The sequence below is a fragment of the Ochotona curzoniae genome, unplaced genomic scaffold (assembly GCF_017591425.1).
Source record: "Ochotona curzoniae isolate NIBS_2020 unplaced genomic scaffold, NIBS_Ocur_1.0 scaffold_4506, whole genome shotgun sequence".
NCBI classification, from domain to species: domain Eukaryota; kingdom Metazoa; phylum Chordata; class Mammalia; order Lagomorpha; family Ochotonidae; genus Ochotona; species Ochotona curzoniae.
Window position 1 is genome coordinate 48910238 of NW_024467119.1, and position 13132 is coordinate 48923369.

At 39.5% G+C, this 13132-nt stretch overlaps 1 protein-coding gene across 2 annotated transcripts in view; it reads right to left on the reverse strand.

Moving 5' to 3' along the window:
• Window positions 1-7047: 7047 nt before the first annotated feature.
• ANK2 (ankyrin 2) overlaps window positions 7048-13132 on the reverse strand; it is a 306741-nt gene continuing 300656 nt past the window's right edge. For both annotated transcript variants that reach the window (XM_040966587.1, XM_040966586.1), the window contains 2 exons: window positions 11530-11621; window positions 7048-9327 (listed from right to left, as the gene is read on the reverse strand). In XM_040966587.1, the coding sequence (XP_040822521.1) occupies window positions 9144-9327; window positions 11530-11621 (276 nt within the window). In that variant the 3' untranslated portion in view covers window positions 7048-9143. The remainder of the gene's footprint in view (window positions 9328-11529; window positions 11622-13132) is intronic.

Below are 13132 nucleotides of genomic sequence, written 5' to 3' on the forward strand. Positions count from 1 at the left end.
TTCACTGAAGGTTTTCAAGTCATCTCTGGAAACAGTCCTTCCTTCTTTCCTTTCTTCTTTTCATACACCAGAGGGGCCGTAGTCAGAATGGTTGTGCCCTGTTTAGATTCCTTACCCACCATCTTTATTTTTAACCTCAAATCTTTCAGTGTGTTTTATGGAAAAGTTATGGATTTCTTAGGTTGATTTGAAAGTAGTGATCGGGCCCGGCACGGTGGCGCAAGTGGTTAAAGGTCCTAGCTTTGCACGCCTGGGATCCCATATGGGCGCCAGTTCTAATCCCGGCAGCCCCACTTCCCTTCCAGCTCCCTGCCTGTGGCCCGGGAAAGCAGTCGAGGACGGCCCAAGGCTTTGGGAACCTGCACCCGCGTGGGAGACTCAGAAGAGGCTCCTGGCTTCGGATCGGCATAGTATCGGCCCGTTGCGCTCACTTGGGGAGTGAGTCATCGGACGGAAGATCTTCCTCTCTGTCTCTCTTCTCTGTATATCCGCCTTTCCAATAAAAAAATAATAAAAATAAATCTTTAAAAAAAAAAAAAAGAAAGTAGTGATCAAATTGTTGCTACTGGCTATTACTTTGGGTGCATCCTTTTGTTTTTTTCTGGCTCACAAATATATCATTTGCCTATTAGTGATGTTGTTTCTCTTCCAACAACTACATTTTTAAAAAGATTATAATGATAAATACTTCCTTATCGATATTGGGTATCAATGGGAATTGTGAAATTATTTTTTGTCTTACATATTGATTTTAAATAGGGTTGCTCAGTGTTCATCATTACACAAGATGAAATTTGGTGGGAGGGGCACTTGTCCCTTCCTTAATGCTCTAGTTCATTTAAAGAGCACCCAGGTCGTGACGTGGGGATAGGGGCTGGGGATACAGGGTGCTTGGCAGACACAAGGGCCCCGTGGAAGAAGTAACTTGTAGTGCTTCATACATGACAGAATAGCTATTTTAAAAAAGCTTTCTTTATTTTTATTACAAAGTCAGATATATATACAAAGATGAGGAGAGACAGAGAGGAAGATCTTTTGTGTGATGATTCACGCCCCAAGTCACCACAATGGCCAGTGCTATGCCAATCTGAAGCCAGGAGCCAGGAGCCCTCCTGGGTCTCCCATGCAGGTGCAGGGTCCCAAGGCTTTGGGCCGTCCTCGACTGCTTTCCCAGGCCACAGGCAGGATGCTGGATGGGAAGTGGAGCTGATGGTATTAGAACCGGCGCCCATATGAGATCCTGGAGCGTTCAAGGTGAGGACATTAACCTCTAGGCTATAACACCGGGCCCCAGGATAGTTATTAATGGCAATAACTGATCATTTCAAAATAGCTAATGAAGGGGATTTTGAATATTTTCAACTCAACAAAATTATAACATATCTAAGATTATGAATCTGTCAATTATTCTGGTCTGATCATTACAAATTGTATATACATGAACTAAAATAGCACATGGATTAAAATAGTTGTATTTTAACTAAAGATAAAACATTTTTTTTTAAAAAAAATCTAGGTTATGTGATAAAAGGCATGAAGTAGAAGGCATTTCCTATGAAGCACAAGATTTGGGTAAAACCAGTGCCACCAGTGAACTGTATCCTAACTGCATTCTCTGTAATTGTACTATGTAACAAAATCATCTTACATGTATTGTAACCTACTCTTTGTAATGAGCTGTTTTATATCTTGAAGTGGACCAATGATACGGTTGTATTTTTTTAAACTGTGTGCCTAAGTAGATATGCTAGTATTTTATTTGTGTTTTTCCTTGTTTCCTTTGTAATTGTGGTTTTTGGTTTTTAAAAATTGTTATTATTTTGAAAAGATTTTCGGTTCTTTTCTCCAATTTGGGTAACAATATTATACTTGTTTTGATTTAAAAAAGTACGAAAAACTTTTCTCTAGGGCTCTAGTTGCTAAAATGATCTGTGCATTGGAAGTACAGTAGAATCCACCTGTGACCATGCATAAACCTGTTACTTTCATGTGGGCTCAAGTTGTTGGCCTCTTTCCTAATTTGTTTCATAATTATTAGACTTTTGGGGGGTAAATTTTAGCAATTTCCATTTTTTTTCAAGATCTTCTGTTTCATCAAAGCCTTCAACTTTAACTTATCTAAATTTAAGTAACATCTTTTTATTACTCCCTGATTTTCTCCCCCAAGCTCTCTCTTTTTAAGCGGTAGTTGTTTATTGATCTAATTACTTATTTGAAGGGAAAAGTGTCAAAGAGAGGGAGAGACTGTGAGAACTTCCATCCATGAGGCAGGAACTCCACTTGGATCAATGAATTAGGGCCAGGGACTCAAGCACCTGGACTCTTTTGCTTCCTCCCAGGCATATTAGCAGGAAGCTGGATTGGAAGCAGAGCAGCCAGGATTTGAAGTGGCACTCCACTACTGGATGATGAAATTCCGAGGATGGCTTAACATGATGTGCCACAATGCTGCCCCCATTCTCTTTTTGAACATTGCATATTTTTACTTTAGCTTTTATTTTATTTTATTTTGTTTTGTTTTATCTTTTACCTCTTGATTATGTTGGTGGTGATTATATTACTACTTTAAGAAAATAGTTTTTAGATCTATTCTGTATGTTTAGCATTTCTTAGCATAATTCTTACAGTTTTACTTGTCTTCACATTTGCCGTATGTGACACACTCTCTCCCATTGGTTACAAGCTCCGCATTTCCCCATGACCAGATGGTTCACAGATGGTTTCACTGTCTGGCCACTCCATTTCTATTCTGGTACAACCCTCATTTCAGGCTTGTAGTTTAACTTTGAGTTCCACTTTCACCATAACCTATGGTTTCTAATTCATTTAATATATATGTTTTTAAAGTTAGATTGCATGAAGATTAAGAAATAATGATAAACTGAGAAAACCTATGCAGAGAAAAGAGAGAGTGGACGTAAGTAATCATGCAGATAGGCCAAATCTGCTTTTTTTCTGAGCTGTGTTTCCAGGCTGGGAGAGATACCCAGGAGAGAACATTATCAGAGAGCAGCTCTGGCAAAGCAAGATCACCACATCACCAGAACGCCACACACAGGGAGCTTCCACACAGCAGAAACTTGCTTCTCTCAGTTCTGGAGGCAAGAAAATCCAAGGTGAAGGTTCCAGTGCCCCAGTGACTGGTGAGGGCTTGCCACTGAGTGCGTAGATGCGGCCCGTGCTGGATGCTTACCTGGTGGAAGGGGCTTGCTCATTGCCTGGGATCTGCAGATAAGGGCAATAACTGCAGCCACAGGATCTCCACCCTGGCAGCCTCATCCCCTCTCACATATGCATTCCCTCTCACTGCCAGGGGAGACTTTCAACACATAAACTTCATGGGAAACAAACATTCAGCACACTGCAAAGCCATGGACCACACATCTAGAAAGTAACAGAACGCTCTGATACAGTAAGTCGTGGCCTGTGTGTAAACGTAAAGGATTTTGGAGGTAGCAATAGGGAAGACATTTGTGATGGTTAGTTTCAAGCACTAGCTTGACTGGATCATGCTGTGCCCAGCTACTTGCTCCAACATTCTGGATTTGGTTAGGATGGTACTTTTGGATGAGATGAACACTTGAGCAAGTGAACTGAGTGGAGCTGATTGCCCTCCCTCATGTGGTTGGGTCCACTGGTCCATGGGGGGCTGGGCAGTAAGTAAGGTGCATCTCTCCCCACCTGTCTGCCTTTGAGAAAATGGTTACTTCTCCTTTCAAACTGAGACACAACTGTTCTCTTTGGGTTTGAAGACAGCACCTGCCCTTGACCCTCAGGATTGCCAGGTGGAACCCTTGATATTTAGCTTCCATAACTGTATGCATCAATTCTGTACTGTAAATCCCTTTCTGTATCTGTACACATCCGATGGGTTTGGTTTCTCTGGAGGACTCTACCATAATGTTGAAGAAGTGCTTGTCCAATGCCTTTCTGCTATAACAGGCAAGTCATCTGGTGAATATAAAGCCTGGTATACTCGAGTTTCAAGAGATTTTTTGTTTGAATAACAGAACTTACAAAGTTATCAAATAGGCTTGTTTTCTTGCATAGAAGATATCTTCCAGAATAAAATTAATTTTTAAAAGACTTATTTATTTTTATTAGAAAGGCAGATATACAAAGAGGAGGAGAGACAAAGAGGAAGACCTTCTGTCCGATGATTCACTCCCCAGCTGACTGCAACATCCAGAGCTGCGCCGATCCAAGGCTAGGAGCCAGGAGCCTCTTCCTGGTCTCCCACATGGGTACAGGATCTCAAGGCCTTGGGCTGTCCTCAACTGCTTTCCCAGGCCCCAAGCAGGGAGCTGGATAGGAAGCAGAGCTGCCGGGATTAAAACCAATTCCTATATGGGATCCTGGCGTGTGTAAGGCAAAGACTTTAGCTGCTAGGCTATCGTGCTGGGCCCAAATTAATATTTGTTTATGAAAGTATTGGTTCAATATGTCTGTGCTACAAGATTAAGAACTCTCAAGTGGTAGGGTCATTGTCTTTCAAGTGTGAAGAATAGTTTGTGGTTGGAGTCATTTGTTTCAGGTGTTCATTTTATCAGTCATTTTCTAGCTGTCTGATCTTGATGTACCCCTTTGTCCTCCAGTTTCATCATCTGTTTCTGCTTCATAGGATTGTAATGAAGAAAATAAAAGTTGCTAGGACGCTTTGGATGCTCCAACAGTCAGAGCTCTGTCAGCGTGGTCCATGCTGATATCCTTGGCGCAAGTCTACCACAAGCACTCTCCCTGGCAGATAGACAGCCCTAAAAGTATGGTACACATGTACACATGTACACATGTACCATTTTCTCAATACTGCGGAGTTAAACATAAAGCAAATGATGTGGCGGGAGTTTTGGCACCAAGCTTAGACTCTGTGTGGTTTGCCTACACCCCAAACGGAGTGCAAGGGTGCAAATTCTGGCCACTTAATGTTTGCCTCAGCTGCCTGTTGGTGCTCCCTGAGGGAAACAGCTGCTGGTCCAAGTGCTTGAATGCCTGATGCGATTCCTGTAGCCTGCCTTCAGACACAGCTGGTTGTTGCAGGATTTGGAGAATGAACCAATTGATGGAAGTTCTCTGTCTCTCCCTCTCTGTCATTATTCCTTTCAAATAAATCTTTTTAAAAATCAAGGGGATAAATTTATTATTACCAGAAAATCTGAGTATAACCAAATAGGAGTACTTCAAAATGTGTGTGCAGGAGTTGGAAGTTCTTCTCCCCTGCTAGATATCCTGAAAGGCTCCAGTCTTGCAATGGCATAAAATTGCATTATAAATTTTTATAAGGTTGTTCATTCTGGTTGTAATTCTAGTTTCAGTTAGATAAGAAAATAAAGTCATACCTTGAATGAAAAGAAAAAAAGACAGTTTAGTTTTTCAGCAAGGTGGGAGGGAATCACTGAAGACAAAACTTTTGAGAGAATTTTTCTTTATGGCAGAGTAAAACTAATCAGGTTATCATTTTTTCCATGTAAGGAAATCGCATACCTAGGTTGATTTGTATTAAAAATATGATCGGGCCCGGCGTGGTGGCGCAGTGGTTAAGGTCCTCTCCTTGAACGCCCGGGATCCCATATGGGCGCCGGTTCTAATCCTGGCAGCCCCACTTCCCACCCACCTCCCTGCTTGTGGCCCGGGAAAGCAGTCGAGGACGGCCCAAAGCTTTGGGACCCTGCACCCGCGTGGGAGACCCGGAAGAGGCTCCTGGCTTCGGATCGGCATAGCTTCGGCCGTTGCGCTCACTTGAGGAGTGAATGATCGGACGGAAGATCTTTCTCTCTCTCTCTCCTCCTCTCTGTATATCTGCCTTTCCAATAAAAAAAATTTAAAAATAAATCTTTAAAAAAATATGATCAGCTTCTCTTGTCCATTTTACTTATGTGCCACTAGTTCACATATAGACCCACTTTGTGGTGCAAAATTGAATGAATCTACAAGCAACCTAACTTCAAATTTAATTCAAGTCTATATCAAAGTGGTAAGACATAAGTTTCACTTTTTTCTGACTCATAAAGCTGTCTGTGAGTACACAGAGAGTGCATATAACCCACCCTCCATTAGGAAGCTCTATCTTCACCTCACTTTACAAAATATTTCCATCAAAGGACATGTGAATCACAGAAGTCCATTTTTAAGAAATAAGCATGGCAAAGTGAATCACTAAACATGAGAAGACCATGCACATTTAGATTCTTTCTTCATTTTAATCAAATCCAAGGTAGGGCAAATCCAGACTTCCCAAAAACAGCACAACACATTACACAACCAGGTGGCAATGGGAGGGTCATATGGGTGCTCCTGCCTTGGAAAAAAACATTACTTTGCTTTATTTGGGAAATTTCAAGCATCATTTAATATTTTAGCTTTGAAAGACCTTGCAAATCAATGAGGCAGATGAATAAGACCCTGTGGGCTTCATATATAAAACTAGATACTATCTAAATAAAATCTACTTGATTTCTAAACCTTACATTTTTGCTTCCACTATAAAAAATCATTTCTATGATTATTCAAAAAACAAATGAAACCACATACTTCAGACACAACTGATTTCAGTTGTATACTGCCTTGTCCTGTTTTTGTTTATAGTAATATCTCCATTTAATACCTCCTTCACAGGATGTCAGAGATACTGAACTCCAGAGCTAAGCATGGGTTCCAAAGGCAGAAATGTTTCAGGTGATTCTGGTCTTAGGGACAAAGGCCAAGAATACAAAGCTACCCTACTCTCTTGCTATGCTATCAACACCAGGCTCCCTTTCGTCATCACCCCCAAATTCCTATTAAACATTTCCTAGTGATCACAAAACTGCAAATAAACCTTCATTTCTTCTCCTTTTGTGTAATGTACAGTAGAAGTTCTTTGATGGCAGGGATAGAATTTATTCTAGTGTTTGATAGCACTGGGCACGCCACATGTCTAGTTACTAAATAAAAACACTAAAAAGCAAGTTATATTTTTTGTTACTTTCAAGTCTGCAGTGTCTTACTTTCCTAAAATCACACAGTTGTGATAGAAAAAGAACAAAGCACTGCTGCCACATTTAACACTTGTACATTTTATTGAATTAAATCAGCCATTGTACACGTTGCAGCTATGTATTGTTAGTGTTGTAGTTTTTCCATTAACTAATACATGCCCTCATAGATATATTCAATTAGTGTTATCACCATGGGAACAAGATGCTGATTCGTCAACTAAAAAATTCACTTCTTCTCACAGTATTCAAGTTTTTTGATAACACAGCAAAAAGAAATCAAAGTCGAAAAAGGTGAATAACCATTATGTTGTTACACAGACATCATCTGCACTGCAAACAGCACAACAGAAATGCTTTTCTTGAGCTCCAGTGAAAGTTTGACAAGAAGGCCCTGGTGTGTCTGAAAAAGTTTCACCCTGGGCCTCTTTCATTTTGGCTGCCAAAGAATGCTTTATTTCCTACCCAACTGCCAAAAAGCGCTAGCATTTGAGACTTAGGAGATTTGGTTTATGGGAAATCTCCCTCCTAGGAAATTTTCTCTCTTGGCAATGTTATTTTAAATGATGAAGTGCCATTGTTTGCCACATTTGTTTTTGACATTTGGAGCAATGAGTCATTTTTGCACAACAGGAAAAGACCAGAAAGAATTGGAAAATGTTCAATTCCTGGAAGGTAGATTCTTTTTTTCTTTTTTAAAGTTTCATCTTCATTGAATATACTTTCTTTAACAGATAACTGATTGAAAATGTATGCCGTTTCTGAATATATTTGTGAATATATATGTGTGTGTATATATATATATGTTAAAATGCTACACAGCCTCAACCACTAGAAGAATATGGACTAGGACATTGGGGTCACTAGGATTGTTATAGTCCCTTTCTTAAAAGAAACCAACAAACACAAAAGTGCATGAATGCACTTCAGAATTTCCAAGGGAGTGTAGGTTTAAAAAAAAAATAAACCCCAAATTTTAACAAAAACCAAATTCTCAAAGATTTCTCAATCTCATCTACAAGCTGAAAAACAGATCTAGCTGGACAGTGAAGTGTTCACTCAGGGTAAAAAGAATGAAAACTATGAACGTGATTAGATGAGTGTTTGGACCATGGTTTTGATTTTTGAATGCCACATGCAGGTAGTAGAGAAGATATAAACCTGGAAAAAAGAAAAAAGAAACCACTCCAACATGGTGAAGGGCTTTGACCTTTTGAGTAGTGGGCAAGTCTTGTTTCCAATGAATTATCTACAGTGCAGTGGCCAGAAGAGAGTGCCACCCGTAAGACAGCATGGTTTGCTAAAGCAGCAATGGAAACTGGAAAACTACAGTAGTTATAGCTTGTAAAATACCCTGCCAATGTGTCCAAGATTTAAGAGACCTGAAGATGCTAGGAAGCCACAGGATGTAGTTGCCAGCTCCCCGATACATCATTGCTTCACTCTGCCTTGTGCTCCCTTCCTCCCCTCCCTGTGAGTGGCTGTTGGAGAATCACACATCATGTCTGGCCAGCACCAGCACAAACTTCTCCATGAAGACGGTTCTTCAAGGCTATTAACCCATCTTTAACCGGGAGCAATGGTTACTCTGGAAGTTCTAAGGTCACAACGGGTCTGAAGTGCTTCTTGCGTAGTAGGACAGCATTATCATTCGATTGTGTTAGCAATATCTTATTAATCATTGTTCATCAATTTCTAGGGGCCTTTTATTCCATGATGTCCGATGTAGTTATGATAGGCAGTGGTTTTAACTTTAATATGTTGTTCATCTGAGCATTTCAGCTATATACATTGTACATGGAGATCCCTCTGCAGGGTTCCTATAAATTGTCACTTGAAGAGGTCTGCAGGTGAAGTTCTTCCGATCAATGGGTTTTCACGGAGCTTGTGCAGAAGCAAAGAATATTGGAGGTGGCCGATCCCCAGGTTAGTACAGATATAACAAAGTAGTGGATACAGCATCCAAAATGAAGGATGCTATCTTTGGTCACAAATTAGCTTATCAGTAAAGAGGATGGGGTTGGGGTAGGGACGAAATGAAAATAGAATGCAGTATATTTGCTAACAGTGGAAATGCCAGGATATCCCAGTAGGTTGGGTCAGTTACATCACTCCCGTGCAGAAACGGGAAATTGCATATTGAGTGAACACATGGGAGAATTGGTTAGCTCCTCATTTGGCCTCTTGCTTTAAGTCCTCCTTGCAGAAGTGCCGGAGAAGTTGCTGGAGATCATGCTGGAGGTCATCCTGGGCTAGTGCTTCTGGCACATCCTCCAGGTGCTCCAAATCAATGTGTTTTCCATGCTGGTCCTTCACCACAGCCCTCTTCTGTGTTCTGGCTTTACTCAGCGTTGTCCTGTGGGGCAGGGGCATGGGGAAGCAGACAAAAGCAAATTACATTCTTTCTCTATATAACCTGCATGCAGCCAGTGATGAGGCTCATGGCTACAGCACTCATGGCCTCACCTATAGATATTTCTATATTAAGTGATTAATAAAGCATCAACAGAAACTTTGTCATCTCTCTGAAGTAATTCATGTTAGAAATCATGTTTTAGAGCAGGGAGTACTTTTGCAATCCTTAAAAACACTTTAGATAAGTGAACTGGTGTTTCAAAATAGTTCCCTCAAAAAGTAATTGTAGAATCATGCTTGGATTCAGGGCACTGATTTCAAAGAACTCCATTGTCCTGTACCCCCACCTACTGATGACAACATTATAATTTGGTCACTCTCAGTTCTGCTCACTGTCTACTTGAAGATATAATTCTTCATTCCACAAATATCTGGGGAATGTGTTCTACTCTTCTAACAAATCAGGACACCAAATATTAAGGAAACCAAGTCATACACCAAATAAAAAAAATACAACAGAGTTAGAATGCAGTGCAAACAAGAGCCAGAGCACAAACCCCAAGCAATTACTGTTTTCCCAGGCATCTTCACGTAAATCCACTATGGGAAAAGAATCCGTTTTCATGACTTGATTCAGAAATTTTCCTTACTGATTCCTTGTGTATAAAAGCTGGGAGTTCCGTCGACTTTCAAACAACTCATTCAGTTAAAATACTTCACTTTCTCTTGGTCATATTTGCTTCCTTCTTTTTGTTAATGCTGCCTCAGTTACCTGATATTATTTAAATGATTGTGTATCTGAAAGGAAACTTAAGTGGGTTCTCTTGATGAAAGGTTGAAAGGTTGAAAATGTTCCCAATGGTTGAATTCAAAATGTGTTTTCCTAATTATTCAGCTTTGTTTTTTTCTCTTACACACAGGCTAACATCTTACTATTTCCTCCCAAGAAGTAATCAAATCTTTCTGACTATTGGTGTCATAGGAGAAATTTCCATCAGAGGACATTCCTTAGTATTTTGCGTAGGCAAACAGATGAATGTGTTTATGAATATGCACATACATGTGATTAAAATATAAGATACAAATGTTGTACATTAGTAATAGAGTTCCGTAACTAACTGTTGGAACTCAATCATGTTGTTCATATCCTTGGCTTTTAAATCCCCAACTGTATTTGAGAAACTTCAGATTAATTGGTCTCCAGATCTATTCCAGTTTAAAGATTATGTGTTGGAGGACATGCAGAGCTTCTATGCTTTTGTCTGAATAACAAGAGTTCAGAGCACAGAAAGCATTATCTTCAATTCATGTGGCATTTGTAAAGTTCAGAGAGAAAAATTACAGTCTTTTGAAATCCTAGCTCCTACAGATTTTTAACATTTGATTGGAGGGTGGAACTGTGAGAAACCCTTTAATTTTGCTGTTCTAATTATTATGTTCCAAGGGCTTAAAATAGATTTGTAGAGTACTATAAATGACAATCTTTCTTTCCCTTTCAATAAAATGAAAAACACAATAGTAACTTGGATTTCCATTGTGCCTTTTCACTGAGAAGCTGAGAATACTTTATTAGTCCTATTGCTTATATAGTGCTGCCAGGGAACCAAAGAGAAGTAAGAGCAGACAAGGAGACAGAGTTTATGTACCAAATCCATGATGGACACGAACCAAATCAGAGCATTCACATCACCTCCATTCTTAAAAATGTCCTGCTCATTGCTTCCACAACACTTTCTTAACACTCACGCAGACTTCACATGCATAATTATGAAAGCACTTGTTAAAAGAAACAAGTATTTATCATTCAAAGTAGTGATCTCTTAAGACTGAATTGAATGTATCTGCTTACAAAATCAGCTAGTGAGGATTAGATCAGATTCTTTGCCCTACTTCCCAAATCAGTCAATGTGATGGACCATCCATGATGGATGGCTTCAACCATATTGGTGATTTGATAAAGTTCAGGCAGTCAGGCTGTACAAGCATGTTTCTGAGTTGCACTGTGTCTTATTGTTATGCTACAACATCAGAACAACACTCAAGATACAACACAGTGCCAGATCTGTCACCTAACCAAAGCCTTACAAGGAAGAACTGCCACTTCTTGAGGGGTCCCAGGGAAAGCAGAGACACTATACTTTTCTTAAATTTGGAGAAATTTTCAGTGTTAGTTGCCAAAGCATCACCCCATGCTAACCCAAACCTTTTAATGACTGATCCATCCTCTTTCAGGATTTCGTTCTCTACTAAACTGGGAAAGTGGACTTTCATGGTGCTACCTGCATAACTCAAAGCCTGAGTAAGAAGGAAAGAAAACAAGAAAAAAACCCATCATAAATAGCAGACTCGAAAACATACTGTTATTTACTCATTCATAGTCACTAGGAAAATATGTATCTGAAAAGATAAATAAAAGTTGAATAGAGAATCTGAGAACTGAGTTCTATTGAATACATCCCTTAACATTTCTATGATTTGTAAAGATTTGCTATAAGTCTTTAAAAAGCTTGAGTTAATATTTGCACCATTTGACTTAACTTATTCTTTCCTCACATCACTATTTTTTTTTATAGTGAAAGTTCTAATGACAAATACAAGGATCAGAGGCAAAACAAACAAACAAATAAAGTCCCAGTGTACAATTCAGGTAATTCACCTTTTGAAATCCAAGACTGCAAATTATCAAGATGTGAAGAACTAAAAGCACTTACAGTTTGTTTTAACATCCCAAGCATTCAGATATGTTATATTGATTGTGCATCAAGAAACACACATACATAGCATTTGGTTTCATAAGTTTCCAACTGTAAACATACTTCGTAGATGCTGTTACATGAGCTTGTGATTCGTTAATCAAAGCACCAGGGGTCCGATGGGTTTCAGAGACCACAAAGAAAGTACAAGCAGTTACCTATACTAAAATCCATTTTATACCAACAGTAAAACCTGTGAATATTTACTGTAAATAGTGTGGAAAAACTTCCTATCATAATAGTTCTTTGCTAGTCTTATGTCAAATTTTACTACTAAACTTGCTTGCTACTAACTTATGAAATCTGGGTTTTTTAAATGTTTTCATTTTGGTATTGCATTAAGAGTGTGAATCTGTCTTAACTATTAGAAACCAGGACTTAAATAATTATAAATGATTTTTCCTATGTCTGAATATGGGATACATCTGAGGTTTCTTTATTGCTTATTGTTGATAATATTTGAAGATGTTAGCGAAGCTGATCTGTAGCTTTACTTCTTTGCCTTATTCATTTGGAGTGTTTCAACTCATTAAAAGAAACTTCTTATTTTCCTTTTAGTTGAAAAGTGAGGGGAGAGAGCAAGAGTGAGACAGAGAGAAGAAAAGCAAGAAGGAAGAAGATAGAGGAAGAAAGAGAGACAGAGAGGACAAGGCTTGGGTCCTGCACTCAATCTGGGTCTCCCATGGTAGAGACCCCACTACTTGAGCCACAACCCTAATCTGCTTCATTCCAAGGTGAATGTGAGCAAACAGATGGAGTTGAAAACACAGTCAGAACTTAAATAAGGCACTTTGAGAAAGGCTTGAGCATTCCAAGTGCAACTGTGTCATCTGTCTGCCAAGTCTGTAACATTAAAACCAAATGAATGACAATGTTTCAGACCCAGAGATTCTTAGTATGATACAGCAGAAAAGAGTCACTGCCAACAGGACTTAGAGGAACTCTTTCTGTAAAGACTATTTGAAAGAAAGGGTAACACAGGCCTTTTTTCTGCTCCTTTATTGTTGACATGATCACAACGGCCTGGGCTGGTCCAGGGCTGAAGCTAGGAAC